At 44.5% G+C, this 23,217-nt stretch overlaps 1 protein-coding gene and 1 long non-coding RNA gene across 6 annotated transcripts in view; one reads left to right on the top strand and one right to left on the bottom strand.

Annotated features, from left to right (window-relative positions):
- GTF2IRD2 (GTF2I repeat domain containing 2) overlaps window positions 1-23,217 on the bottom strand; it is a 46,794-nt gene continuing 23,577 nt past the window's right edge. Inside the window, 12 exon segments of one of the 5 annotated variants that reach the window (NM_001083745.1) lie at window positions 1-1,813; window positions 4,286-4,314; window positions 4,869-5,052; window positions 6,538-6,621; window positions 6,923-7,000; window positions 8,030-8,092; window positions 9,546-9,602; window positions 16,014-16,091; window positions 20,221-20,264; window positions 20,586-20,640; window positions 22,010-22,038; window positions 22,597-22,780. In NM_001083745.1, coding sequence (NP_001077214.1) covers window positions 210-1,813; window positions 4,286-4,314; window positions 4,869-5,052; window positions 6,538-6,621; window positions 6,923-7,000; window positions 8,030-8,092; window positions 9,546-9,602; window positions 16,014-16,091; window positions 20,221-20,264; window positions 20,586-20,640; window positions 22,010-22,038; window positions 22,597-22,780 — 2,489 coding nt within the window. In that variant the 3' untranslated portion in view covers window positions 1-209. 5 annotated transcript variants of the gene reach the window in all.
- Window positions 10,967-15,971, top strand: LOC132343868 (uncharacterized). The gene is made up of 2 exons (XR_009492868.1): window positions 10,967-11,952; window positions 15,362-15,971. It is a non-coding gene; the product is annotated as an uncharacterized lncRNA (long non-coding RNA).

The following is a 23,217-nucleotide window of genomic DNA, read 5'->3' as shown; positions in this document are numbered from 1 at the left end:
AACTTTCTTGATTTTTTTTTTTTTTACTGGGCTATGGGGAAGCACAAAATGTCATACAAACAGGTATGCTAACTGCAAATGATATTTTCGAGTCAAACTGGGAAAAAAAAAAACAGAAATATTTAATAACATGTTTTCGTCTCAAAACCCCTCAGACCTAGAGGATTCTAGGCTTCCAGCCCCTGGGACCATGCGGGAATGTGTTTCTGTCACGTCGAGATGTGGAGTACGGAATCCCACTGGGAGTCCTTCAGCTGGGAGCAGTACTCAGTTTTACTCAGTTTCATAATGGAAAAGAGCTGTTCACAAATGTAGGTGCTCCCAAACATGGACAGGATCTTGGCACAGTGGATCTTGTACTTGGGGTAACTGCCCCAGAGGTGTTTATAGAATTCCGGTATTCCAACCTTGTCGTATTTGGTTTTCAGGACCGTGTTGCACTGCAGATCAATCACCTCCATCTGCAGGGCTTCCTGGACGCTCTCGATCTTCATGGAGAAAGGGGAGCTGAACAGGGTCAGTTCACTTTCGTAGAGTTTGAAGTCGGACAGCCTTTTCTGGAACTCCGTCTTCAGCTCCACGATTTTGGGAATGTAGTTCAGGCCGTCGCTTTCGTTCCTGGAAACTGATTTCAGGGTGGGAAAGTGGGCCAGGTTATTCCTGGCCAGATGAGTCTCCCAGAGGCACAGTTTGGCCAAGAAGGCCCGAATCAAGTCGTACATCTGCGTCACAATTTGGGAATGCCCTTGCAGGGAGATGTTTAACGTGTTCAGGTGCATGGTCATGTCCACCAGGAAGGCCAAGTCTTTGATCCAATCTTGAGAGCTCAGCTGAGGCAGGGGCTTGCCTCTGGAGGACATGAAGGAGTCAATCTCTTCCAAGGATTCAAAGAACCTCTTCAGCACCAGCCCACGGCTGAGCCACTTAATCTCCGTATAGTACAGAAGGCTGCCGTATTGGCAGTCCAGCTCATAGAGCAAAGTGGTGAACTCGCTGTGGTTCAGTCCGCGGGAGCAGATCCAGTTCACGGCGTTAACTACCACACTCATGATGTGGTCCATCTTTAACTTCTGAGCACAGAGTGATTCCGGGTGGATTATGCAGCACACGGACTTCAGATCGGAGCCCTTGCACACCATCGCCACCTTGGACTTGAGTTTTGTGACCAGCCCATCGTTGGCGTCTACCATGGCAGGGGTGCCGGTGGAGGCCACGCTGACTAGTTTCGACCAGTCGATATTAAACTTTTTCAGACTTTTCTCAACACGCAAAAAGATCTCGTTTCCAGACTTCGTACCTGTCATGGGCACCGTATCTAAAAGTTCTTCTGACACATCAAAATTCTCATCAACTCCCCGGATGAAGATGGCCAACTGGGTGGTGTTGTTTATATCTGTGATCTCGTCGATGGCAATGGAATAAGCCACAAAAGATCTGATTTTTTCACGTAACTTCTCCCACAGGTTCCCAGCCACGTCTTCCACGGGCTGGACGGCAGCATTTTCCCTTGGATTCACCTTGGCAAACACTTGTTTTTGCTCGGGACACACGGTGTCTGATGACCCTAAGAGATACTTTCTGAGTCCTTCCTTTAGCTCCTGGAGCTTCTCATCACGCATCTTCTCGGTGTACTGGTCATAGTGCTTGCTGTGGTTGGTTTGATAATGGCGTCTCAGGTTATATTCTTTGGATACCGACATGCTCTGTTTGCATATTAAACAGGTAGGGATATTCTGCACTTCCACGAAGAAATAAGCTCTCTCCCACTTTTCTTGAAATACACGGCCCTCTTGATCTATCTTCCTTTTTCCCACTTTTGATAGAGACATGGAGACAAGAAAGAGTTCACTTTTCTCTTGACTGTTAGAAAAACATCAGCAAAAGCATGATGACAAATGCAGGGGATAAGGTGGCTGGGGGGCGTGGGTTAACTGGAGAGTAACCCAGCTCTGCAGAGGTGGGGGGTGGGGCTGGGGACACTCAGGGCCAGCAAACTATTGCCAAGGGAGCGTGGCCCCACGCTGGCTGGATCTTCAGATTTCTAAAGAAAACCTGGAAATGAATTTTTATGAAAAAGCCCCTGGTTTTTCCGTATCAGCCACTGATTCCCTTTTTTAAAAGGTTGATGAGTCAAGTGAAAGACGTCTTTGGTGAGGGTCAGTAAGTGGCTATGTTTGTTCCACCTGGTTTAAATGAGAATGATTTGAGATTGTATCTGCATTTTAACATATCGGGCTTCCCTGATGATTCAGCAGGTAAAGAATCTGCTTGCAATGCAGGAGACACAGAAGACTCAAGTTCGATCCCTGGGTCGGGAAGATCCCCTGGAGGAGGAAATGGCAGCCTACTCCAGCATTCTTGCCTGAAAAATCCCACAGACAGAGGAGCCTAGTGGGCTACAGTCCAAAGAGTTGGACATAATTTTTTTTCAATGGCTTTTCAAGAGAATTTTGAAATAACAGAGAAGGGGATGAGCACAGAAGGCATATGATTTACCTGCTATGAGTCCCAAAAGACACTGGGGACAGCCACAGACCCTCACAGAACTTACATGGTTTCAGTGTAAAGAAATGGGCCACAATGTACGTGAGCTTTGCTTCAAGAGAACACGGGTATGAAAATTCACTTTAAGGAAATGCAGACAGAGACAGTCAGTTCAGTAGTTGCCTGAGACTGGGGGTGGGGATGGGAAATGACTAGAAATGGGCAGGAGGAATCTTTGGGGGATGATGGAAATGTTCTAAGATTAGATTATGGTGACAGTTGCACAACTCTGTAACTTTACTGAGAAAAATCACTAGACTGTGTACAGTTTGCACAAGTGAATGTTATGGTATGTAAATTATGCCACAATAAAGCTCTTAAAAAGGTACAAAGCTATTTAGCAACCAGATGAATTTAGGAATAATAACTGTGCATTTCAAGAGAAGAGTTTTGCTTCCAAAAATTAAAAAAAAAATTTTTTTTTTGAGATGGACCATTTTTAAAGTCTTTATTGAATTTGTTACAAGATTACTTCTGTTTTAGGTTTTGACTTTTTTGGCCCTGAGGCATGTGGGATATCTTAGCTCCCTGACTAGGGATCGAACCTGCACCCCCGGCCCTGGAGGTGAAATTTAAATCACTGGATTTCCAAGGAAGTTCAGAGCTTCCAAAATTTAAGTGAGGAGGTTCTCTAGTGATTCAAACTTTTGGAACCATCTCTGCATTTTCTGCTTTTTTTTTTCTTTCTAGAGACACCTTATTTTTTAAAATTTACATTGAAACAGAGTTGACTTACAATGCTGTTGTGTTAGTTTCAGGTATTATATACATATGTTCTTTTTTAGACTCTTTTCCATTATAGGTTAATGCAAGATGGGTATAATTCCCTGTGCTATACAGCAGGTCTTTGACAGTTACATTGTCTGCTTTAATATCCAACAGGATTCTGACTTGCTTGCAAGGATTCTAGGGGAGACGTGAAAAATATCTGGACTTCCCCAGTGGTCTAGTGCTTAAGATGAGCCTCTATTGCATGAGGCGTGGGTTCGATCCCTGACTGGGGAACTAAGATCCCACATACCGAGTGGTGTGGCCAAAAAAAAAAAAGTTTTAAATTAAAGTGAAATTTAACAAGCAGAAAGGCTGGAACATCGCTCCATCAGAACAGAAGTCAGCCTCGGCACTGGCTGGAGCGGGTTCTGGGAGCCCTGCTGTGCCAGGCAGGAGCCCTGCTGGTTCTGAACCGTGGGGAGGTCAGTGGTTAGAGATTCTGGAGGCGGGGCTGCGGTGGCCAGGCAGGTACTATTTACCAACTAAGGTGGAGCAGCAATAGTTCAGTATTATGAGCACCTTCCTCCACCATAAAGGACTCTTGAATAAGAGTGTGGTGTGCTATCACACAGAGCAAGCTCCACCAAACTAATATGAGAAAAAAATGGCCTGGCTAAGAAAACACAAGCAACAGAATTAAAGCGCTTTATAAGAAGCAGAAAAAATGAACATAGAGAGCGACATGTTTTGGGACTTGTTGCTGGTGGTCCAATGGCTAGGATTCCAAGCTCCCAATGCAGAGGGCCCCGAGTTCGATCCCTGGTCGGGGAACTAGGTCCCACGTGCTGTAACTAAAGATCCTGCATGCCACAGCTAAGAACCAGAGCAGCTAAATAAATAAGTAAAAAGTGGCATGCTTTGCTCTGAGACTCAAGGCTCAGGAAGGAAGGACCCCATGGTGAGTGCCCCGAAGACAGCTCACACCTCACATCGAGGGCTGGAACCATCTTCTCTCCCCCGGAATACTCACCATTGCTGAGCTCAAGACCTGGAAGTGGTCTGAAGAGAAAAAGAGACATTGGTGAGTGCAACAAAGGGCACTTTTCCTGTCTTGTCCATTTAGTTCTATTTGACAAACTTTTGTGACATCAGCTACGGGCTAAAGTAAGACTGGTTGCCCAACGATTACCAAGAAATGGGCGCTAAAACACACAGCTCCCAGAAGCAGAAGCCGATGAACTGGGACTTCCCTGGTGGTCCAGTGGTTAAGAGTTTGAGCTCCCAATGCAGGGGGCCAGGGTTTGAGTCCTAGTCAGGGAAGTAGAGCCCGTATGCTGAAACTAAGAGTTCCCGCCTGCTGCAATGAGGATCCCGCATGCCGCAACTAAGACCCAGAGCAGTCAAATAAATAAATTAAAATAAATGTTTTTTTTTAAAGGAACACCATGAGCTGAGTATGAGGGGCAGTATCACACAGCACTTGACTGACTTGACCGCTGGGACCCACCGCCCACCTTCTGGGGTAAGAATCCTGGTGCCCCCCCGACTTGTCCACCTTGAGGAAGTTAGATCTGCAGCTCATTCTCCTGACCTGGCAGGGAACCCTCATGTACCTGATGACTGTGAATTTGATCAAGTCTGCGGCATCCAGGATTCTTCTCATGGAGCTGATTTCTAGGTAGCCGGGGGCTTTGAAGACCACCCCCGGGGGCATGCCGTCGATCACCACGCAGCCAGGGTTGAAGGTGATCTTCCGGTAGGGAACTTTCACAGGGAAGTCCACTCCAATGGCTTCACCTGCGGTGAGACGAGCATAAAGCCAGTTCAATTTGTTACTTGCTTCTCCCAAACCGAGCTTTATCTTTAAGGTCAAGCTTTCAAAATTATTCACGTCAAGTGATAACAATGGTGATCAGCCATTATTTTATTTTCCAGGTGTGCTAGGATGCAAGAATGATTTTAGTGATTTTGGAAATTGGGAATGGGTAGGATAGCAGACTCGGTTTTACTATGCATGAAATAGGGATTGTCCACCTAAAAAGGTTTTCTGAGGATTAAATGATTCATCACATGTCAAACGCTAAAAACAATACTCAGCCATGGGAAGAAGTTGGTAAGTCAAAGATAGCTATGGTAGTTATTTTTTAAATTGAGATAAAATTGATATATAACATTATATTAGTTTTGGGCATAGAACATAATGATTTGATAAAGATAGCTTTTTAAAACAATTTTTTATTGAAGTATAGTCAATTTATAATGTGTTAATTTCTGTTGTACAGCAGAGTGATTCAGTTATATATATATATATAACACACACACATTTTCTTTTTAAAATATTCTTTTCCACTATGGTTTATCTTAGGATATTGACTTTATTTTTCTTTGCTATACAGTGTGACCTTGCTGTTTATCCATTCTATTTATAAACGCTTACATCTGCTAACCCCAGCTTCCCACTCCATCCCTCCCCCAACCTCCTCCTCCTTGGCAACCACCAGAGTGTTCTCTACGTCCATGATTCTGTTTCAGAGATAGGCTCACTTGTGTCCTATTTGAGATTCCACAGGAGGTGATATCATATAGTATTTGTCTTTCTCTTTATGACTTACTTCACTTGGCGTGACAATCTCTAGTTGCATCCATGTTGCTGCAAATGGCATTATTTCATTTTTTTTGTGTGTCTGAGCAGCATCCCATCAAACAGAGGTACTAGGTCTTCTTTATCCATTCATCTGTCGATGGACGTTTAGACCGTTTCCATGTCTTGGCTATTGTGAGTACTGCTGCTATGAACATAGGGGTGCTCGTATCTTTTTGAATTATAGTTTTGTCTGGATATATGCCAGGAAATGGAATTGCCGGATCATATGGTAGTTCTATGTTTAGTTTTCTAAGGAATCCCTATATTGTCCCCCACAGTGGCTGCACCAACTTATTCCCACCAACAATGTAGAAGGGTTCTCTTTTCTCCACAGCCTCTCCAGCATTTATCATTTGCAGATTTTTAAAATATGGCCATTCTGACTGGTGTGAGGTGGTACCTCATTGTGATTTTGAGTTGCATATCTCTAATAATAACGTTGAGCATCTCTTCATGTGCCTATTGGCCAAAAGATAGCTATTATTACTATTATGTAATTAGTGTTTCTGTGTAAAATACACCCTAATTTTGATCACAGCTCCTTAAGAGAAAGATCAATTTCTTAAAGTAATTAATTAGAAAGAAATATTTCAAATATATATTCAAAACTCTGAATATGCAACAATATAAAAACGTACCAAATTTTCGGCTAAAAAGGTCATTGACTTGCTCTCTTAGTTGTTTTATTTTTTCAAGGCTTGATAATCTTTCCTTCTCATTGTCTAAAAAAATTAAAAAAAAGTTTATTTATGTATTTGCCCCCGACCCCAAAAGGCCATTGGAGAAAACCCCCATTAGCTCACAAGAAAGTACTTTACCTGGCTTATCAATTTACGTTTAGCAAAAAGTAAGCATTTTGTAAATTTGTAAATTTAAGGCATTAGAGATGTCTGTCCTTAGTTGACAGGGTGAACTTAGCAAAGAAATAGCTCCGAGAGGTTAACCCATGTCACAAAACAGTTAAAATACAATAAAATGAAAAACACAGTCTAAATTTTGACAAAATCAGATAGAATTCTATACCTGGGACTGTCACCTGAACGATGTTAAGGTCTTCAACACCTGCTGCAGAATTTGTAATATTGGGTGAACTGGTGTTTCCTTAAACAGAAATTGAAATTCAGAACTTATAGAAAATTAGACGACTTCTGCTCTAAAACTATCAAACTGCCATTCTGATCAGAAGGCCCGAGGAGGGAATTCCCGGTGACCTAGTGATTGTGACTTGGGGCTTTCACCTCCAAGGGCCCGGGTTCAGTGCCGGATGGGGAACTAAGATTCTGCAAGCAGCCCAATGTGGCCAAAAAAAAAAAAAAAAGGCCAGACTAAATTTTTAAAACTCCAGAGAATATTTAGCTGTGGAATAACAAGCTGGCTTGGCATTAATTGATGTTTGAGTCTCTGCAGTTTAATCTCTGTGTCAAAGGGGAAAGGGCTCCATGGCTTTTACTTAGTTTGTAGCCCCTGATACCTCACAGTCAGTCTAAATTGATTTAAAAAGAAGACTGTTTAAAAATACATTTCCCGGGACTTCCCTAGTGGTCCAGTGGTTAAGACCCCAAGCTCCCAACGCAGGGGGCACAGGTTCATTCCCTGCTTGAGGAATTAAGATCCTGCATGCCACTTGGCCAAAGGAAAAGAAAAAAAAATCCCTTTATTGTTATTCTCAATTAAGGAGGGGTGAAGAAAGGAAGACATATGAGTGCATACAAGAGAGCACTTAAGAAGCAGACGACCCATGAGAAATGATGAAACAAGACAGTCAAGGAAAAGCTCAGATGGGGTTAAATAGTAAAAGCGCAGCTGATATTATCACGGTCTGGTCAAATGACAGACACTACGCTCCCTTAAGTTCTACGTGAGAAATGAAATGAGCCCGTCTAGTCCTTTCTGAGGGACTCGGAGCTCAGTCCCTGTGTTCTGTGAACGATTAACTACTTGGATATCTGAGATTCTACGTCGGAGAGCAAGACCTCAGAAGGACATGAGGAGCCACCCCACCCTGCTCCTCCCTGCCCTGGTCACACACACACACACATCGATTTCACTCTTTTCCCCGGAGCAGTCTTTTGAGGCAAAAGGAACGCTATACTTAGCAGTGCAAATTCGGCAAGGTTTTTGGCAACCAACCTTCAATTTTCACCTCAGCTTCAGGGTCCTCACTCGTTTCTGAAGGGACAAGTTGAATAGAATCTTGAAAAAAAAATTTTCTAAAATGACATTCATTGTTACATATGCTCATGTTCTAATATTTTACTGCTTCTCTATCCCCAAAGTCGCTTATCCTGGCATTTTAAATGCATTCCATATTTAATAAACAGAGGTATAAACACAAAGGTAATTTTAATTTTAAAAGGGATAACAGAGTAATAAAAGTTTGCCTTAACTTACAGGGGATAAGGGGAGATAAGAAACTTTCAGGGAGCAAATGATACGAAGTTACCCACAGTAAGGGACACAGAATATTCTTCTCTTTGAGCTAATGGAATTCACTGGCAACAGTGTTTTCTGGTTGTTGTTGGGAATTACTGAGATTTTTCGAAAGCTATTTGCTCCTCTCTTATCCTGCCAGCAGCCCCCAGGTGATTCAAGGTCTATCATTACTTGGACTCATAATTGAGTTTTCTGCTGGATAAGAATTGTGACACGTACATCAAGCTGGCGTCACCGGACTCAATGGAAATGAGTCTGTGCAAGCTCCAGGAGATGGTGAAGGACAGGGAAGCCTGGATGCTGCAGTTCACGGGGTTGCAAAGAGCTGGACACAACTGAGCGACCGAACAACAGCAACAACATACACGTTCTACATACAGACAAGAGCCTGGCTAGATTATCTCACCTGACGGGCTCATTTTAGAAAGATCTGTCAGTTGTTACATTAATCAATTGTTAGTAAAAGAAGAAAAGACTAGAACACAAGACTGTTTTGATTTTGTACTGTCGTCGTATGAGATGCAACCTTTAGGGAAAAATGGCTGAAGGCACATTGGGCTGCGTGTGCTGTTCTTGCAGCTTCTTCTGAATCTATTGTTCAGTTGCTAAGCTGTGTCTGACTCTTTGCGACCCCATGGACTATAGTCCACAGGGCACCTCTGTCCATGGCATTTCCCAGGCAAGAATATTGGAGTGGGTTACCATTTCCTTCTCCAGGGGATCTTCCCGACCCGGGGATCGACTATAACTCCTTTAAAATAAAAAGGTTTCAGGGAGTTTTCTGGTGGCCTAGGAGTTAGGCCTGGGCTTTCTGGGCTTTCACTACCATGGTGTGGGTTTTAATCCCTGCCTAGGGAATTGAAATCTGGTAGGCCGTGTGGTTTGGTCAATAAAGAAAGAATAAAGGGACTGGCATAAAATAGAAAGCTTTTAAAAATCAAACAAGGGGCTCCCCTGGCAGTCCAGTGGTTCAGACTTCATCCTCCAGAGCAGGGGGTTTGGGTTTGATCTCTGGTCGGGGAGCTGAGATCCCACAAGCCTCGGGGCCAAAAAACCAAAACATAAAACAGAAGCAGTATTGTAACGAATTCAATAAAGACTTTTAAAAAATGGTTCATATCAAAATAGTCTTTTAAGAAAAAGTTTATTCTCTGCAAAATACTGTAAACTAAAAAAAAAAAGAGAGAGAGAGAGAATGCCTCAATTTTCTAACCTTCCATTGGTAATTCCGTTTCTATTACTTCAGTGCCTGCAGAAGAATGACGGCTCTCTGAAAGGAAAGCAAACAATATATTAAAAAGGCAGAAACACATATTTTAAAAAAGACATCATTTGAAACTAAGGCAAAGAATTCAAGACCCACAAAGGAATACCCACGAAATATTTATAGACTCCTTGAAATAGAATTCATACAAATGATCCTTTCTTTATGCTTTTTTTCCCCTTAACCTATGCTTTGGAAAAACTTAAAACATAGAAAAGCAGAGAGAAGGCAAAATGAGGCCATTTGTCCATCCTCCAGCATCAAGTCATCGACTCAGGTCATTCTATCTGTGCCCCAACCACCACCCCCCCGGCTGCTGTTGTTTAGTCACTCAGTCGTGTCAGATCTTTGCAACCCCATGGACTGCAGCACACCAGCCTTCCCTGTCTTTCAGTCTCCCTGAGTTTGCTCAAACTCATGTCTCTCGAGTCGGTGATGCCATCCAACCATCTCATCCTCTGTCGTCCCCTTCTCCTGCCATCAGTCTTTCCCAGCATCAGGGTCTTTTCCAATGTGTCGGCTCTTCACGTCAGGTGGCCAAAGTATTGGAGCTTCAGCTTCAGCATCAGTCCTTCCATGAATATTCAGGGTTGGTTGCCTTTAAGATGGACTGGTTTGATCTCCTTGCAGTCCAAGGGACCCTCAAGAGTCTTCTCGCACCACAGTTTGAAAGCATCAATTGTTTGAAGCTCAGCCTTCTTTAGGATCCAACCCTCACGACCACTGGAAGAACTGTGCCTTTGAGTATACGAACTTTGTGGGCAAAGAAAAGTAAGTACCCCCATTGGTAGTTCACTGTGAATCTCGGAATGCAGTGTGCAAATGCCTACACTGGAGGAGTCCATCTCTCTTCTGTTAGCGACACCGTATTGCGACGACCCACACAACGAACAATTAGCATCATCATCTCATATCTAGTCAGTGTTCCAAGTTTCCTCAATTCTCATACCTGTCTTTGAAAAAAAAAAGACACATACTTTATACTGGAAGTAGTTTTAAACTTACGGGAAAGTTGCAAAAATAAAATAGTACAAAAAAGATCCATCTACCCTTTACTCAGATAGCAAAATGCTAATAATTTACCGTTTGTGATCTTTGTCTTTCCCGATCTCTGGCTCCAGATAGAGACACACATCTGGATTTCTTTTTTGATCTTGCCTAATTGCTCTGCTTAGGACCTTCAATACAGTGTTGAAAAGAAGTGGCAAGAACAGACATGTTTTTTTTTTTTTTTAATTAATCATTATTTTTCACTGTGCTGGGTCTTTGTCGCTTCGTGCAGGCTTTCTCTCGCTGCAGAGAGAGGGGCTACTCTTCCTTGCTGTGCGCGGGCTTTTCACTGCGGTGGTTTCTCTCGTTGTGGAACACAGGGCCCAGGTGCAGGGGCTTCAGTAGTTGTGGTGCGCGAGCTTAGCTGCCCCGCAGCACGTGGGACCTTTCTGAGTCAGACGTCGAACCCATGTCCCCTGCATTGGCAGACATATTCTTAACCAATGGGCCACCAAAGAAGTCCCTGACATACTTGTCTTGTTCCTGGTCTTAGGGGGAAAGTCTTCAATCTTTAAGTATGACATGATCTATATAAGTTTTTAAATAGACGCTTTTAATTATGTTGAAAAAGTTCCCTTCGGTTCCTAGTTTCTTGAGCGTTTTTTTAAAATCATGAAAGGTATTAGATTTTGTCAAATGCCTTTTTCCTACATCTACGAGGACAATCATGTGGGTTTTGTCCTTTATTCATTATGTTGCTCTTCTGTTGACTGATTTCCATAAGTTGAGCTAATCTTGCCTTCCTAGGAGCAATCACTATATGGTCACTGTGTGGTCAGGCCATTCAAGATGGCTGTTCTCTTGCTCTTAGTACATCTCCCCACTCAACCAGACCCTGCTTCACCCACAGGACTACCTCCATCCTCTTGCTGCCGCTAAGTCACTTCAGTCGTGTCCGACTCTGTGCGACCCCATAGACGGCAGCCCACCAGGCTCCCCCGTCCCTGGGATTCTCCAGGCAAGAACACTGGAGTGGGTTGCCATTTCCTTCTCCATCCTCTTAATTGGGGCTTAATTAGTAACTACCTACCTCGCTTGCCCCCTACCCCAACTGTTGGTTTCCCCGGTAACCGAAGAGCCAATCTGACGTCAGTTCCTCCCTATAAATGAAAGCCTCCTCCTCCGAGTTAGCGAAGGTTGCTGTCACTTCTTGTCTGCTGTTTGCTGCACAAAGTGCGTGTTGCTCCAGGACTTTGCTTCAGATGTGTAAGATCCCTTATCCAATAAGCCACTGATGTCTTTGTCGCTGGGCTTTTTCTTTGTTCTCAAGGTTTGCAGGCCTGAGGCGGAGGTACATACCCAACAGGTATGGATGTATAAACTTATGACTGTTTTATTGAGGATTTTTGTTTATCTGTTAATAAGCGATATTGTTTTGTAGTTTCCTTGTGCTGTTTGGTCTGGTTTTTGTATCAGGGTGATACTGGCTTAACAGAATGAGTTGAGAAGTATTCCCTCCTCTGTTTTCTGTAAGAGTTTTTGAAGTTGTGGTGTTCATTCTTTAAACATTTGGTAGAATTCACCAGTGAAGTCACCTGATCCTGGGCTTTTGTTTGTAGGAAGCTTTTCAACGACTATTCAAAATTCTTGTTATGTGACTGTTCAAAATTTGTGTTTTATCTTTAGTCAGTTTCAGTAATTTGTCCATTTCATTTAGGTGACTCAACTTGTTGGCATACAATTGTTTACTATTTGTGATAGGCAGATGACCCCCCCCCGTTGCAAAAAAAAAAGATATCCAAAACCTGTGAATTTTTATGTTACATGGCAAGGGGAAGATAGGATTAGGTGTCCTCATTGATAACCTTCAGAAAAGATTATCCTGCATTATCCAGCTGGGCTCTGTGTAATCAATGTTCAGAGTATTTCAATGTGGAAAAGGAAGGCAGAAAGATCAGTGTTGCAGTGATGTATTTTGGGAAAGGCTACATTAATTTCTTGACCTTGGACCTCTTGTTCTTGGGCTCCTTGACCTTGACCTTGTTCCCTTGTCCTGGAAGCCTTTCCCCCCACATCACGCCACGTCGGCCGGGAAGAGGCCAGAATGGTAGTGGTGCTCTGACATCCATCCACATCAAGGCAGCCTGGGTGCAGTACAGCTCAGCAAAGCTTACACAGGGCGTTCTTCATTTCCGGGAAGAGATGGGTCCCTGCAGACCTAAAAGACCTACGGGACGTCCATGGGCTTCACGTGGGCCAGGATACTATATGAACCTGTGTAGACGTTGTGTCGGGGGTCTTCTGAGAGATCTGTGTTACAGATGGATCATGAGGTCCTGGTGTGTGTGTGGGGTAGCTTCTGAGCACTTGTGGGGCCATGGCTGACTTCACTGGGGGCTCCCTAGGGGCCAGTCGCCATTCTGAGCAGGTCACATTGATGGTCTTTTTGGATTTAAAACTATCTCCCTTACTTAAAGGAGACAGAAAGATATCAATACTTCAGCATGTATTTAACCTAAGTGGTTATAAAAACATTCAGTGCTATGGAATATTGTCCATGATGTCAGGCAATCTGGAGCTTTTTTGGTATCAAGAAGGAAGCTGTTCTACAAAGATGTCTTGAATGGTTCTGTCATTTTCAAGCCAAGTGGAAGAAAGACTATAAAGTCATACATTTAATGTAAATATTTCTCTTCAAACAATGTACTTCTTTCTGAAAAGTTAAAATAGAGTGATTGCAGGTGCATCTAATTTATTTATTTCACTGATGCCTTTCAGAGCAGAATCAGTAAGTATCCTATCCCTGATTGTACACAATTTGATCATTTAAGTTCAAAAATACATTCTTGGGAGTTAAGAATTTGTTTCTAAATGACTATTGTTTCGAACAACAGTCATTTAGAAACAAATGTTACACTGATTCTTCATACTGAATTCAGCAAGCACATCTGAATGTCCAGGATGTAGAAAGTCCCGGGCTTGGGACTCCAGGGCAGGAGTAAGATGCTATGTTTCCCGCCACTAGCTGAGGGAGTCCTCGGTAAAAGCATAAATATAGGACTTCCCTGGCGGTCCAGGGGTTAAGACTCCACCCGTCCAATGTGGGCGGGCATGGCTTCGATCCCTGGTTGGGGCACTAAGATGGCACATGCTGTTTGGTGTGCCCAAAAAAAAAAAAAAAAGGCAAAAATAGAACACAGCAGGTCACACTAAATGCTGGAAGCTCCTGCAGGAGTTGAGGTTCTGACTGTGCCCAGAAAGAAGGGGGACGCTCCTCAGAAGTCTGCAGGATAGGAAGGAGAGCCACAGCGAGGGATCAGCTTATATAAAAGCCCCGTGGAAGGGGGACTCGGGGCCATGTACAAGGAACCACAGACAGAGCACGTGTCTGAAGAACGGAGGGAGGGTGATGGTGGGGGAGGCAGATGACACAGGAGGGAACACCAGAAAGAGCAGCAGGGGTACTTTCCTGGCGGTCAAGTGGTTAAGATTCTGAGCTTCCGCTGCCTGGGGCACAGATGTGATCCCTGGTCTGCTCACAATCCGCCTGCAATGCAGGAGACCCTAGTTCAATTCCTGGGTTGGGAAGATCTGCTGGAGAAGGGATAGGCTACCCACTCTAGTATTCTTGGGTTTCCCTTGTGGCTCAGCTGGTAAAGAATCTGCCCGCAATGTGTAAGACCTGGGTTTGATCCCTGGGTTGGGAAGATCCCCTGCTGAAGGGAACGGCTACCCACTCCAGTATTCTGGCTTGGAGAATTCAATGGACTGTGTAGTCCATGGGATCTGAGCAATTTTCACCTCTAGGGCTTCTCTGGTGGCTCAGGTAGAGTCTGCCTGCAGTGCAGGAGACCCAGGTTCAATCCCTGGTTTGGGAAGATCTCCTGGAGAAGGAAATGACAATCCACTCCAATATTCTTGCTTGGAAAATCCCATGGATGGAGGAGCCTGGCAGGCTACAGTTCATGGGGTTGCAAAGAGTCGGACATAACCGAGCTACTTCACTCTCTCTCTCTCAGGGAGCTAAGATCCTGCATGCCTCATGGGGTAGCCAAAAAAGAAAAGGAACAGTAGGAACATGGAAGGAAACTGGGACTTTACAGGTGATACGGAGCCACAGACAATGTGAATGGGGGAGAGACGTGAACAGATCCCAGCTTTCAAAGAATACACAATTGGGGTGGGTCAGGATGTATGGGCGGACAAGGAGATGGCACCCACTCCAGTACTCTTGCCTGGAAAATCCCATGGATGAAGGAGCCTGGTAGGCTGCAGTCCATGGGGTTGCTAAGAGTCGGACACGACTGAGCGACTTCACTTTCACTTTTCACTTTCATGCATTGGAGAAGGAAATGGCACCCCACTCCAGTGTTCTTGCCTGGAGAATCCCAGGGACGGGGGAGCCTGGTGGGCTGCCGTCTATGGGGTCACACAGAGTCGGACACAACTGAAGTGACTTAGCAGCAGCAGCAGGATGTATGGGATGGGCTGAGAAGAGATCCTCTGCCCCTCTGCCCAGATGTAAGGAGACTGGTCGTGGGGCACAGGGCAGGAGGGGGCAGAAGAGGGTGGGTGGGGTTGGCCCACGACAGAGCAATTACAACAGAACTTCCGTTGGTCTCTGCCTTTTAGATCTTTTGGAAAAGGTGTTTTTAGTAAAACTTACAGAGCTAAGTAATGCTGCAGGAAAATTCCAAAGTTTATGATTTTGTAGGAAACATTTTCAATCTGATAATGTCTGAGGAAGTAATTGCAAATCGTCCTACACTCTGCAGTGGAGCTGGAAGATGGAGAAAGGACTGGAACACTGTGCAGTTGTCATAGCAGTAAGACGGTATCCTGTCACCATGAGGGCCCCAGCTGACCATCAACCATCATCAGCCGGGGGCTGGCAGGATTCTTTGCGTGGAGAACAGAGCCACCCGACCGCACAGACCACCCCACCTGCACCGCCTTTGGAATGCTTGTGCATTTGATAACAACCATCTTCTTCCTGTTGAATTTATATGCTGGCAGGGAACTCATATGCTGCCTTTCTAGTAAAAAAAAAGGCACTTGAGTTTCTTAACTCTGTCTCCATCTCTTTTATCTTAATATCTTCTCAGCAACTCAGACTGGACAGAAGCAGCTTAAGAGGGGAATATTTTAGAACACACAAAACAATACTTAATAGACAAACTCAAGTAAAAGGCAGCCTGAAATACCTTTACAGTCACGTATGCCCAGAATCATATGGATTCAGGCTACGTATTAATACAATCCATTTTATGACTGTGAAATTGTTCACCTTAATGTCACTGTGCTAGATTCTACATAAATATACATGGATCTTTATGACTCTTTGCTTATTTGTTCAGATGAGCACTAATTAAAAGTTTCCATCACAGACAACTTTTAGAGAAGAAAGTTATTATAAAATGGCATTACCTTGCATACTATATTCATAGTAATTAGGATCTTCTGATTCTTTCTTGACTGACACAACTTCTGCTTTCAGTGAAATACCTTGGAATGCAATGGAAATTATAAAATGATGCGTTAAACTCACCAACAGAGATGTGACCAGCTAATATCCCTTCCAGGTTGTTTAACACAGTAACACTGTGGTCAGCAAAAGAACCTGTAGCTCATGCGCTATGAACGGATGGGTTAATCCACATAAAAATATAACACAGCATAAAAGAAATGAAAGACTGAGGGAGGGAGGGAAAGAAGAGAAGGAGAAAGAGGTCTAGTTCCCAGTTTGGAGAGATTCTCCCTTTCAAGATGGCTGAATATGTGCATGTATTTACATGAAATACTGTAAATCTTCTTCTGTAATGGGGCCTGAATTGGCACAGATTATCTTAATTTACTTATTACAACAGGATGAATTTCAAAAGCTGGGGAAACTACATTAGTAAAACCCAAAGGCTTTATCAGGGAAAGGTGTGGGAGATGGCAAAAATTAGCCACAGATGTCTCCCATCCCAGTATACACACCTGTTTGCAACCTAACTTTCCCACTCCTGTTTTCTCCAAGTGGAAAACTACCCGCCTTGTAAACCTGGGGTGGCCATGTGACTTGCTTCGGCCAATGGGATGTAGACAGAGGCTTGAAATGTGCCTGGGGCTCCGCTTCTGTTGTTTTTGGAGCAGAGCTGCCAGGTGAATGAACCTGGAGGACGTGAGGCTCAGAGGAGAGAGACTCAGCTCTGCTGCCTGAGGCCGCGACCCCGGAGGACGGCCAGCCCAGCCCAGAGGACAGCCTGGTCCACACACAGACGTGTGAGAGAGATGGAATCACAGTTTGAAGCCACTAAGTTCTGGGGTGCAGGCGGTCTTTTATACTGCAATAGATAACTGATACTGAAGTATACATATAATCTAACTGTGGAAGTTAACAGAGGCAAAAACAGTAATTGTGACACAGCTTGGGATTTCACTGTTCAGCATTAATTAACAAGTTCCGTGGTGGGGGTGGGGGCCTTCTGAAATTAACAGCTCTGTTGGCATAGGGATAGTGAGATGGGGTATTAAAGAATGTGATTATCAAAAGGGCTTCCCTGGTGGCTCAGCTGGTAAAGAATCTGCCTGCAATGCGTGAGACCTGGGTTCTTCCCCTGGGTTGGGAAGATCCCCTGGAGAAGGGAAAGGCTACCCACTCCAGTATTCTGGCCTGGAGAATTCCAAGGACTGTATAGTCCATGGGGTAGCAAAGAGTCTGACACGACGGAGCGACTTTCACTTTTCACATATCACTAGCCTGAATTTTTGTTTGAAACGTGTATAGCTTTTGTAACTTACAGTCAAACTTCTAGGTACAATTTCCAAGTTGATTAGGCACTAATGCCTGTACTCAAACATCTGATAAATATGTGACGGCTGGGCTGTCAAAGAAAAACGCCTGTTCAATGCAGGCAACTGAAAGCAGATTTGAAGCTGCGGAATGCACAATGTGTTTGAAATGGTAATGAAAACGGGCTGGCTTCAGCTTTTCCTCAACACACGAGGCGGAAATTCAAAAGGCAGAACCCGTTTAAACAGCTGTTCGGTGCGTCAGGTGCTACACAGACGTCGTGGGAAGTAAGGCCAAGGGATGGTCAGCTCTCAGAAGCCTGTAGGCAGCTGGAAGCGATTCGTACCATGAAATTCACAGCAGAAAGTCACATTATTAGGGAACACATATTTTATCTTAAAGGGAACCACATCTCCAAACAGAGACCTCCACAAAAGAGGCCTATTTTAAGGCCAGTGGGAATGGCTCATCCACCCTACAGCTGGTGAGGAAGGAGAGGGGGGCGGGGGCGGGCGAGGGGCATGGTTCTGTGAAAGGGCCCCCCTCAGGGAGGGCTAACAACCCCTCACTCTCATCCCATCTGTTTTCCAAGTTTCTGACAGGAGACTGTGGCTTGGGGGTTTTAAATTCTCCGTGACCAACAGAGACACAGGCAGAATGTATCTGAAATGCATTCCTGTATCTTGGAAATGCATCATGGCTAAGATTACAGGGGCTTCTCTGGCGGCTCAGCGGTACAGAATCCGTCTGTAATGCAAGAGACACAGGAGATGAGGGTTTGATCCCTGGATCAGGAAGACATCCTGATGGAGGAAATGGCAACCCACTCCAGTATTCTTGCCTGGGAAAGCCCATGGACAGAGGAGCCTGGTGGGCCACAGTCCATAGGGTCACAAAGAGTCGCACATGACTGAGCGCACACACATCCCTAAGATTAAAGGGGCATCACGTGTAAGGGGGATGAAGACTACACAGCTGAATTCTGCTAGCTGGAATCCTCGGCTCCTCCTGACTTGTGTTGGTTTTACCCAGAATAACTACAATGGACATGCACTCTTATTTTTCAGACCATGGTATTTAAGGTGGAGCTTCCACCAAGCACACATTTCCATGTAGACAGGAGTGACCCTGGTGTACGACAAGGGACGGGTCAGGCTCTCTTGCCCCAAGGGACTGGGGGAGGCAGCCGGGCATAAACCACGCCCTGACACCTTCAGAAACGTGGATGCTCTGACCTCCATTTCACTGAAGATAAAGTCTCTCTCTGCCTTTCCTCTACATGTAGTCTTAATGTTGAATATTTTTCTTTTAGATTCTCTCATTTAACTTTTGGAAGTTTGGAACTGTTTATTTTTAGATTGCTTTTCTAAACATCATTAAATTCTAGTTTTACCCCCTTATGGTAGTAGGTGGTTTAGTTACTAAGTCATGTCCAACTCTTTCTTCCCCAGGGACTGTGTGCCTCCAGGCTCCTCTGTCCATGGGATTCTCCAGGCAAGAATACTGGAGTGGGTTGCCATTTCCTTCTCTAGGGGATCTTCCCGACCCAGGGATCAAATTCTTGTCTTCTGCATTGCAGGCAGATTCTCTACCGCTGAGCCACCAGGGAAGCCCTTTACCTCCTTATAGCCAGTTTGCATTCATCTTTACCTTTCGGAGGTTTGAGGTTTAGTTTTATGTACTTGTTTATTTTAGGCTGCCTAAGCTTTTAACTTCTAATGCTTTCAATATTTTTCCATTCCTTGATTAAACATTTGACTTTTAAATTTTTTTCTATTTTTAACCTTTAACATTTTCCCCTAATGCCATTTTTCTTTTTTCTTTTCTTTTTTGAGAAGTGGGAGAGGCAGGGATGGGGGTTAACTGCTCTCACCCATCAAAGAGGGATTTCTTTTCTGCCAATATAGATTATCGTAGTAATGCATGTCTATTGTAGAACATTTAGAAATTACAGAGTGTAAGAAAGCAATAAAACAAGTTGTTTATTCATACTTTATTCATAAATCAAATTCATAATTCCAAATGTATAAGACTTTTTTACCTATTTAACAGTCAAGTTCTAATTTCCATACGATTAAAATAACACTTTACATACAAATATATCTACTTAGTGACCCCATGGACTGTAGCCTGCCAGGATCCTCTGTCCATGGAATTCTCCAGGCCAGAATACTGGAGTGGGTAGCCGTTCCCTTTTCCAGGGGATCTTCCTAACCCAGGGACCAAACCCAGGTCTCCCACATTGCAGGTGGATTCTTTACTGTCTGAACCACCAAGGAAGCCCAATAACATTTTAGTACCCAGTATTTATTGAACTAGAAGACTTTTTTCTAGATATTTGAGTAAAATATGATTCTGCAAATAAGGCCACAGTTGAGGTTAACTGGATTTTCTACATGGATCAATAGATCATCTGAAAATTAAAGACAGTTTTATTGATTATTCCCAATCATATACCATATATTTCCTTTTCTTGTCTTATTGCATTAACTAGGACTTTCAGTATGATACTGAAAGGGAGTGATGAGAGGGGACATCCTTCCTGATCTTAGTGGGAAAAATTATAGTTTCTCATCATTAAATATGATGTCAGCTATAGGTTTTTTGAAGAATTTTTTAATCAAGTTGAGGAAGTTCCTCTCTAGTCCTGCTTTACTGAAAGTACCATTTTTACAAAAAATGTGAAGTGAAACTGAAAGTTGCTCAGTCGTGTCTGACTCTTTGAGACCCATGGACTGTAGCCCGCCAGGCTCCTCTGTCAATGGAATTCTCAGGCCAAAATACTGCAGTGGGTATTAAAAGGAGTCAAATAACGACCTGCTGAATAGCTCATTCTACAAGCATCAGTATACATACCAGAATCTTCCATGGGTTCAGTCTTCACACGGATGGGGGTGCAGCTAAAAGGAGAAGGGAACGCTGGTCAAGATGGGCAGGAAAAGAACTGCCCACAGGCATCTGGACACACTGAGCCCACTCCCCAGATCTCCGTGATGTCACGGTACCCCGCCCCTCATCAAACTGAATGCACAGCTACCTCGACTTTAATTTCATAAAGTTAAATGACACCATGAAGAAAGTTAAAGGTGTCAACAGAATATAGTTTCATAACCCCAAACATCCCTTTGAATAAGGAATATGTAACAAAATAAGCCATTCCATACTCTAAACACTAACACGTTGGGTTTAGATGTGGAGTTAATATTTTATTTGTCCCTTACCTTTCACTTGGTGATGTCACTGACTTATCAGTGTCAGTTACCACCCCAGGCCCACCTGTGCAGGAGTAAAAAGACACACGCTAGCTGGTTTCATGCATCCTGAAACATGACAAAGGCATATAAAGGGAAGGCAAATACACAGAGGACCGAACTCCAGGTTCCAGGTCATCAGAGAAGGGCAGCAGAGAGACCAGCTCAAAGCAGCCCCCAAGGCTTGGGCGACTTGTGTGGGCAAGATAGGGGCTGAGCAGCAGATGGGGCCAGAGTGACCTCCAGCAGGTTACTAAGCCTCCCCATGCCTCAGTTTCCTCATCTGAGGATGGTGGTTGAGTAAGGATTAATTCATCCATGCAAGGTGCTTAGAACAGTGTCCATCACAGAATGTGTCAGCAGTTATTATCATTATTCTGTAGGGACAACACAAGCCTCCTGGGACAGCGGTCACCAGCCACCCCTCACGCTCCAGTCCCTCCTCTAAGGTGAGCTGGGCCCCCAGGAACTCACAACTGCTCCAGAAATACTTCTTCTGTGAGCAGTCCATGCACAGGAGGGTCTCATCACTGTCTGTACCCCGAGGTGCGTCTTGTGGACAGTGAGACCTCCGCCCACCCCAGCCACTTGGTTTCTGCACCTAGGTAGGCTCAGCATGACACTCTCTTTAGACCTGGTCTTTCATGAACATTTCATGACCCAAGGTTTCCATCTACATCCAGAATAACGATCTGAGAAAACAAGAAGTGGGCGTAGATGGATCTCTAAATGCTCCTGGTAAGACTGCTTCTTTTTTTGGTTCCTTCATCATTATGAGGAGATTATGAGTGGTTCTGGGTTCCCAAACGTAGTCTCCAACACCCTGCACAAGCTTTCTGCCTGACCACATGGAATGGGCTTCCTGGGGGAACCAAGCTGTTAAGACCCTGCTTATCTCGGGGGCCAGCTTCTCCAGGAAGCTATTCTGACCATACAATTCTAACCCTTTCCCAAGGGCTCTCAGGGTCACCAACCCCTGGTTCTCTGAACAGTCTCATTCCTTCTCGTAGACATCTCAGAATTACAGGAATGGCCACACAGCCCAGACCTACTCTTGAAGCTCACAATGCCTGGCCCATGGTTGGTGTGCAAAGACCAGCATCCTCACTTTCCTATGCGTGTGGACAAGGCAGGTCTCCCGCCCTGTGAAGCCTGCACGCAGAAGTCCGCTGGCATGCAAGCTGGAGGAGGGTGGTGTCTCGGCTCCTGGGCTGGATGTGTGTGTTTCCCTGAGCTGTAGTGCCTGCAAACATCACCCCAGGTCCCGGGATCAGAGGTGGCCTCCTCAATGCAGGAAAGACACAGCCTAAACAAGTTTTAGAATGTGCCAAACTCGCACTTTAACTAAGAAAAGCAAACTGGGCAGCCACCAAGTAGGAGAAGCTGTCACTTACCCGGCTGATTCGCTGGACCCGGGAAAGGTCTGCAAAAAAAACCCATATATTAACAGCTGACATGCACACACCAGACACACAGAGTAAACATCTGAAGAACCAACTTCTAAACATAAGAGGACAGGGGCTTCCTTGGGGGCTTAGTGGTAAAAAATCTGCCTGCCAATGCAGGAGACATGGGTTTGATCCCTGGTCTGGGAAGATCCCACACGCCGTGCAGCAACTAAGCCCGTGCATTGCAACTACTGAGTCTGTGCTCTAGAGCCCATGAGCTAAAACTACTGAGCCCATGTGCCTCAACTACAGAAGTCCGCGTGCCCTAGAGGTGGGGATCGGCAACAAGAGAAGCCACCTAAATGAGAAGTCTGTGCGTCACGACTAGAGAGGAGCCGCTGCTCGCCGCAACTAGAGAAAAGCCCATGCAGCAATGAAGCCCCAGCACAGTCAAAATAGATACATAAAATCATTTAAATAAATACAACAATCCCAATAAATAAACATATCGGGACAGATTTAACCAACTGAAATTAAGTTGTCAGTTTATCTGCAGATGAACCAGCTGTGAGAAAAGGGGGAGAGCCTGTCACCTGTTGATGAGGAATGAAATCCCCGCTTTGTTCTCCAAAATCCACTTCAGCGTTGCAAGGTCATAGTTCTCAGGGTGTTGGAAGGGGACCCCTTCTGGGAGCCCCTGCACCACTATAGCCTCCTGGTCCGTCAGCATCTTCTCGTAAGGAACAGGTACCATGGCTGCTGTCCCCAAGGCTTTGCCTGGAAGCATCAGCAGGACATCTTTAAACAACAGGAGCATAAGAAACCCTGACCGTCAATTTCAGTTAATGCCATAAACCCAGGTGGTAACATTTGGCTCCAAAGTTTATTAAAATCCTAAAGTGTCCCATGCCGCTATATCTCAAGTTCGTAACATTTCCAATCAAACAGCCAAAAGAATACATAGAATCTGTTTTCCTTTAAATCTTCACAGAAGAGAAAATAACAGGTTGCATAATCTATAAAAACACTGAATCAGTATGTTGTACACTGGAAAGTAATATAAGGTAAGTCAACTATATTTCAATAAGTAAACTAAAAGTAATCCATTTCTGAAAGAAAAGACAACAATAGGTCTTTTTTCTCTTCTCTTGGCGGTCACACGATTCAGGGTGTGCACTCTGGGGCACCCAGGGCTGCAGGGAACAGCCTGTGTG

Source organism: Bos taurus, chromosome 25, assembly GCF_002263795.3.
Source record: "Bos taurus isolate L1 Dominette 01449 registration number 42190680 breed Hereford chromosome 25, ARS-UCD2.0, whole genome shotgun sequence".
In the NCBI taxonomy this organism is placed as follows: Eukaryota; Metazoa; Chordata; class Mammalia; order Artiodactyla; family Bovidae; genus Bos; species Bos taurus.
This window is presented reverse-complemented; position numbering and strand designations above follow the sequence as displayed.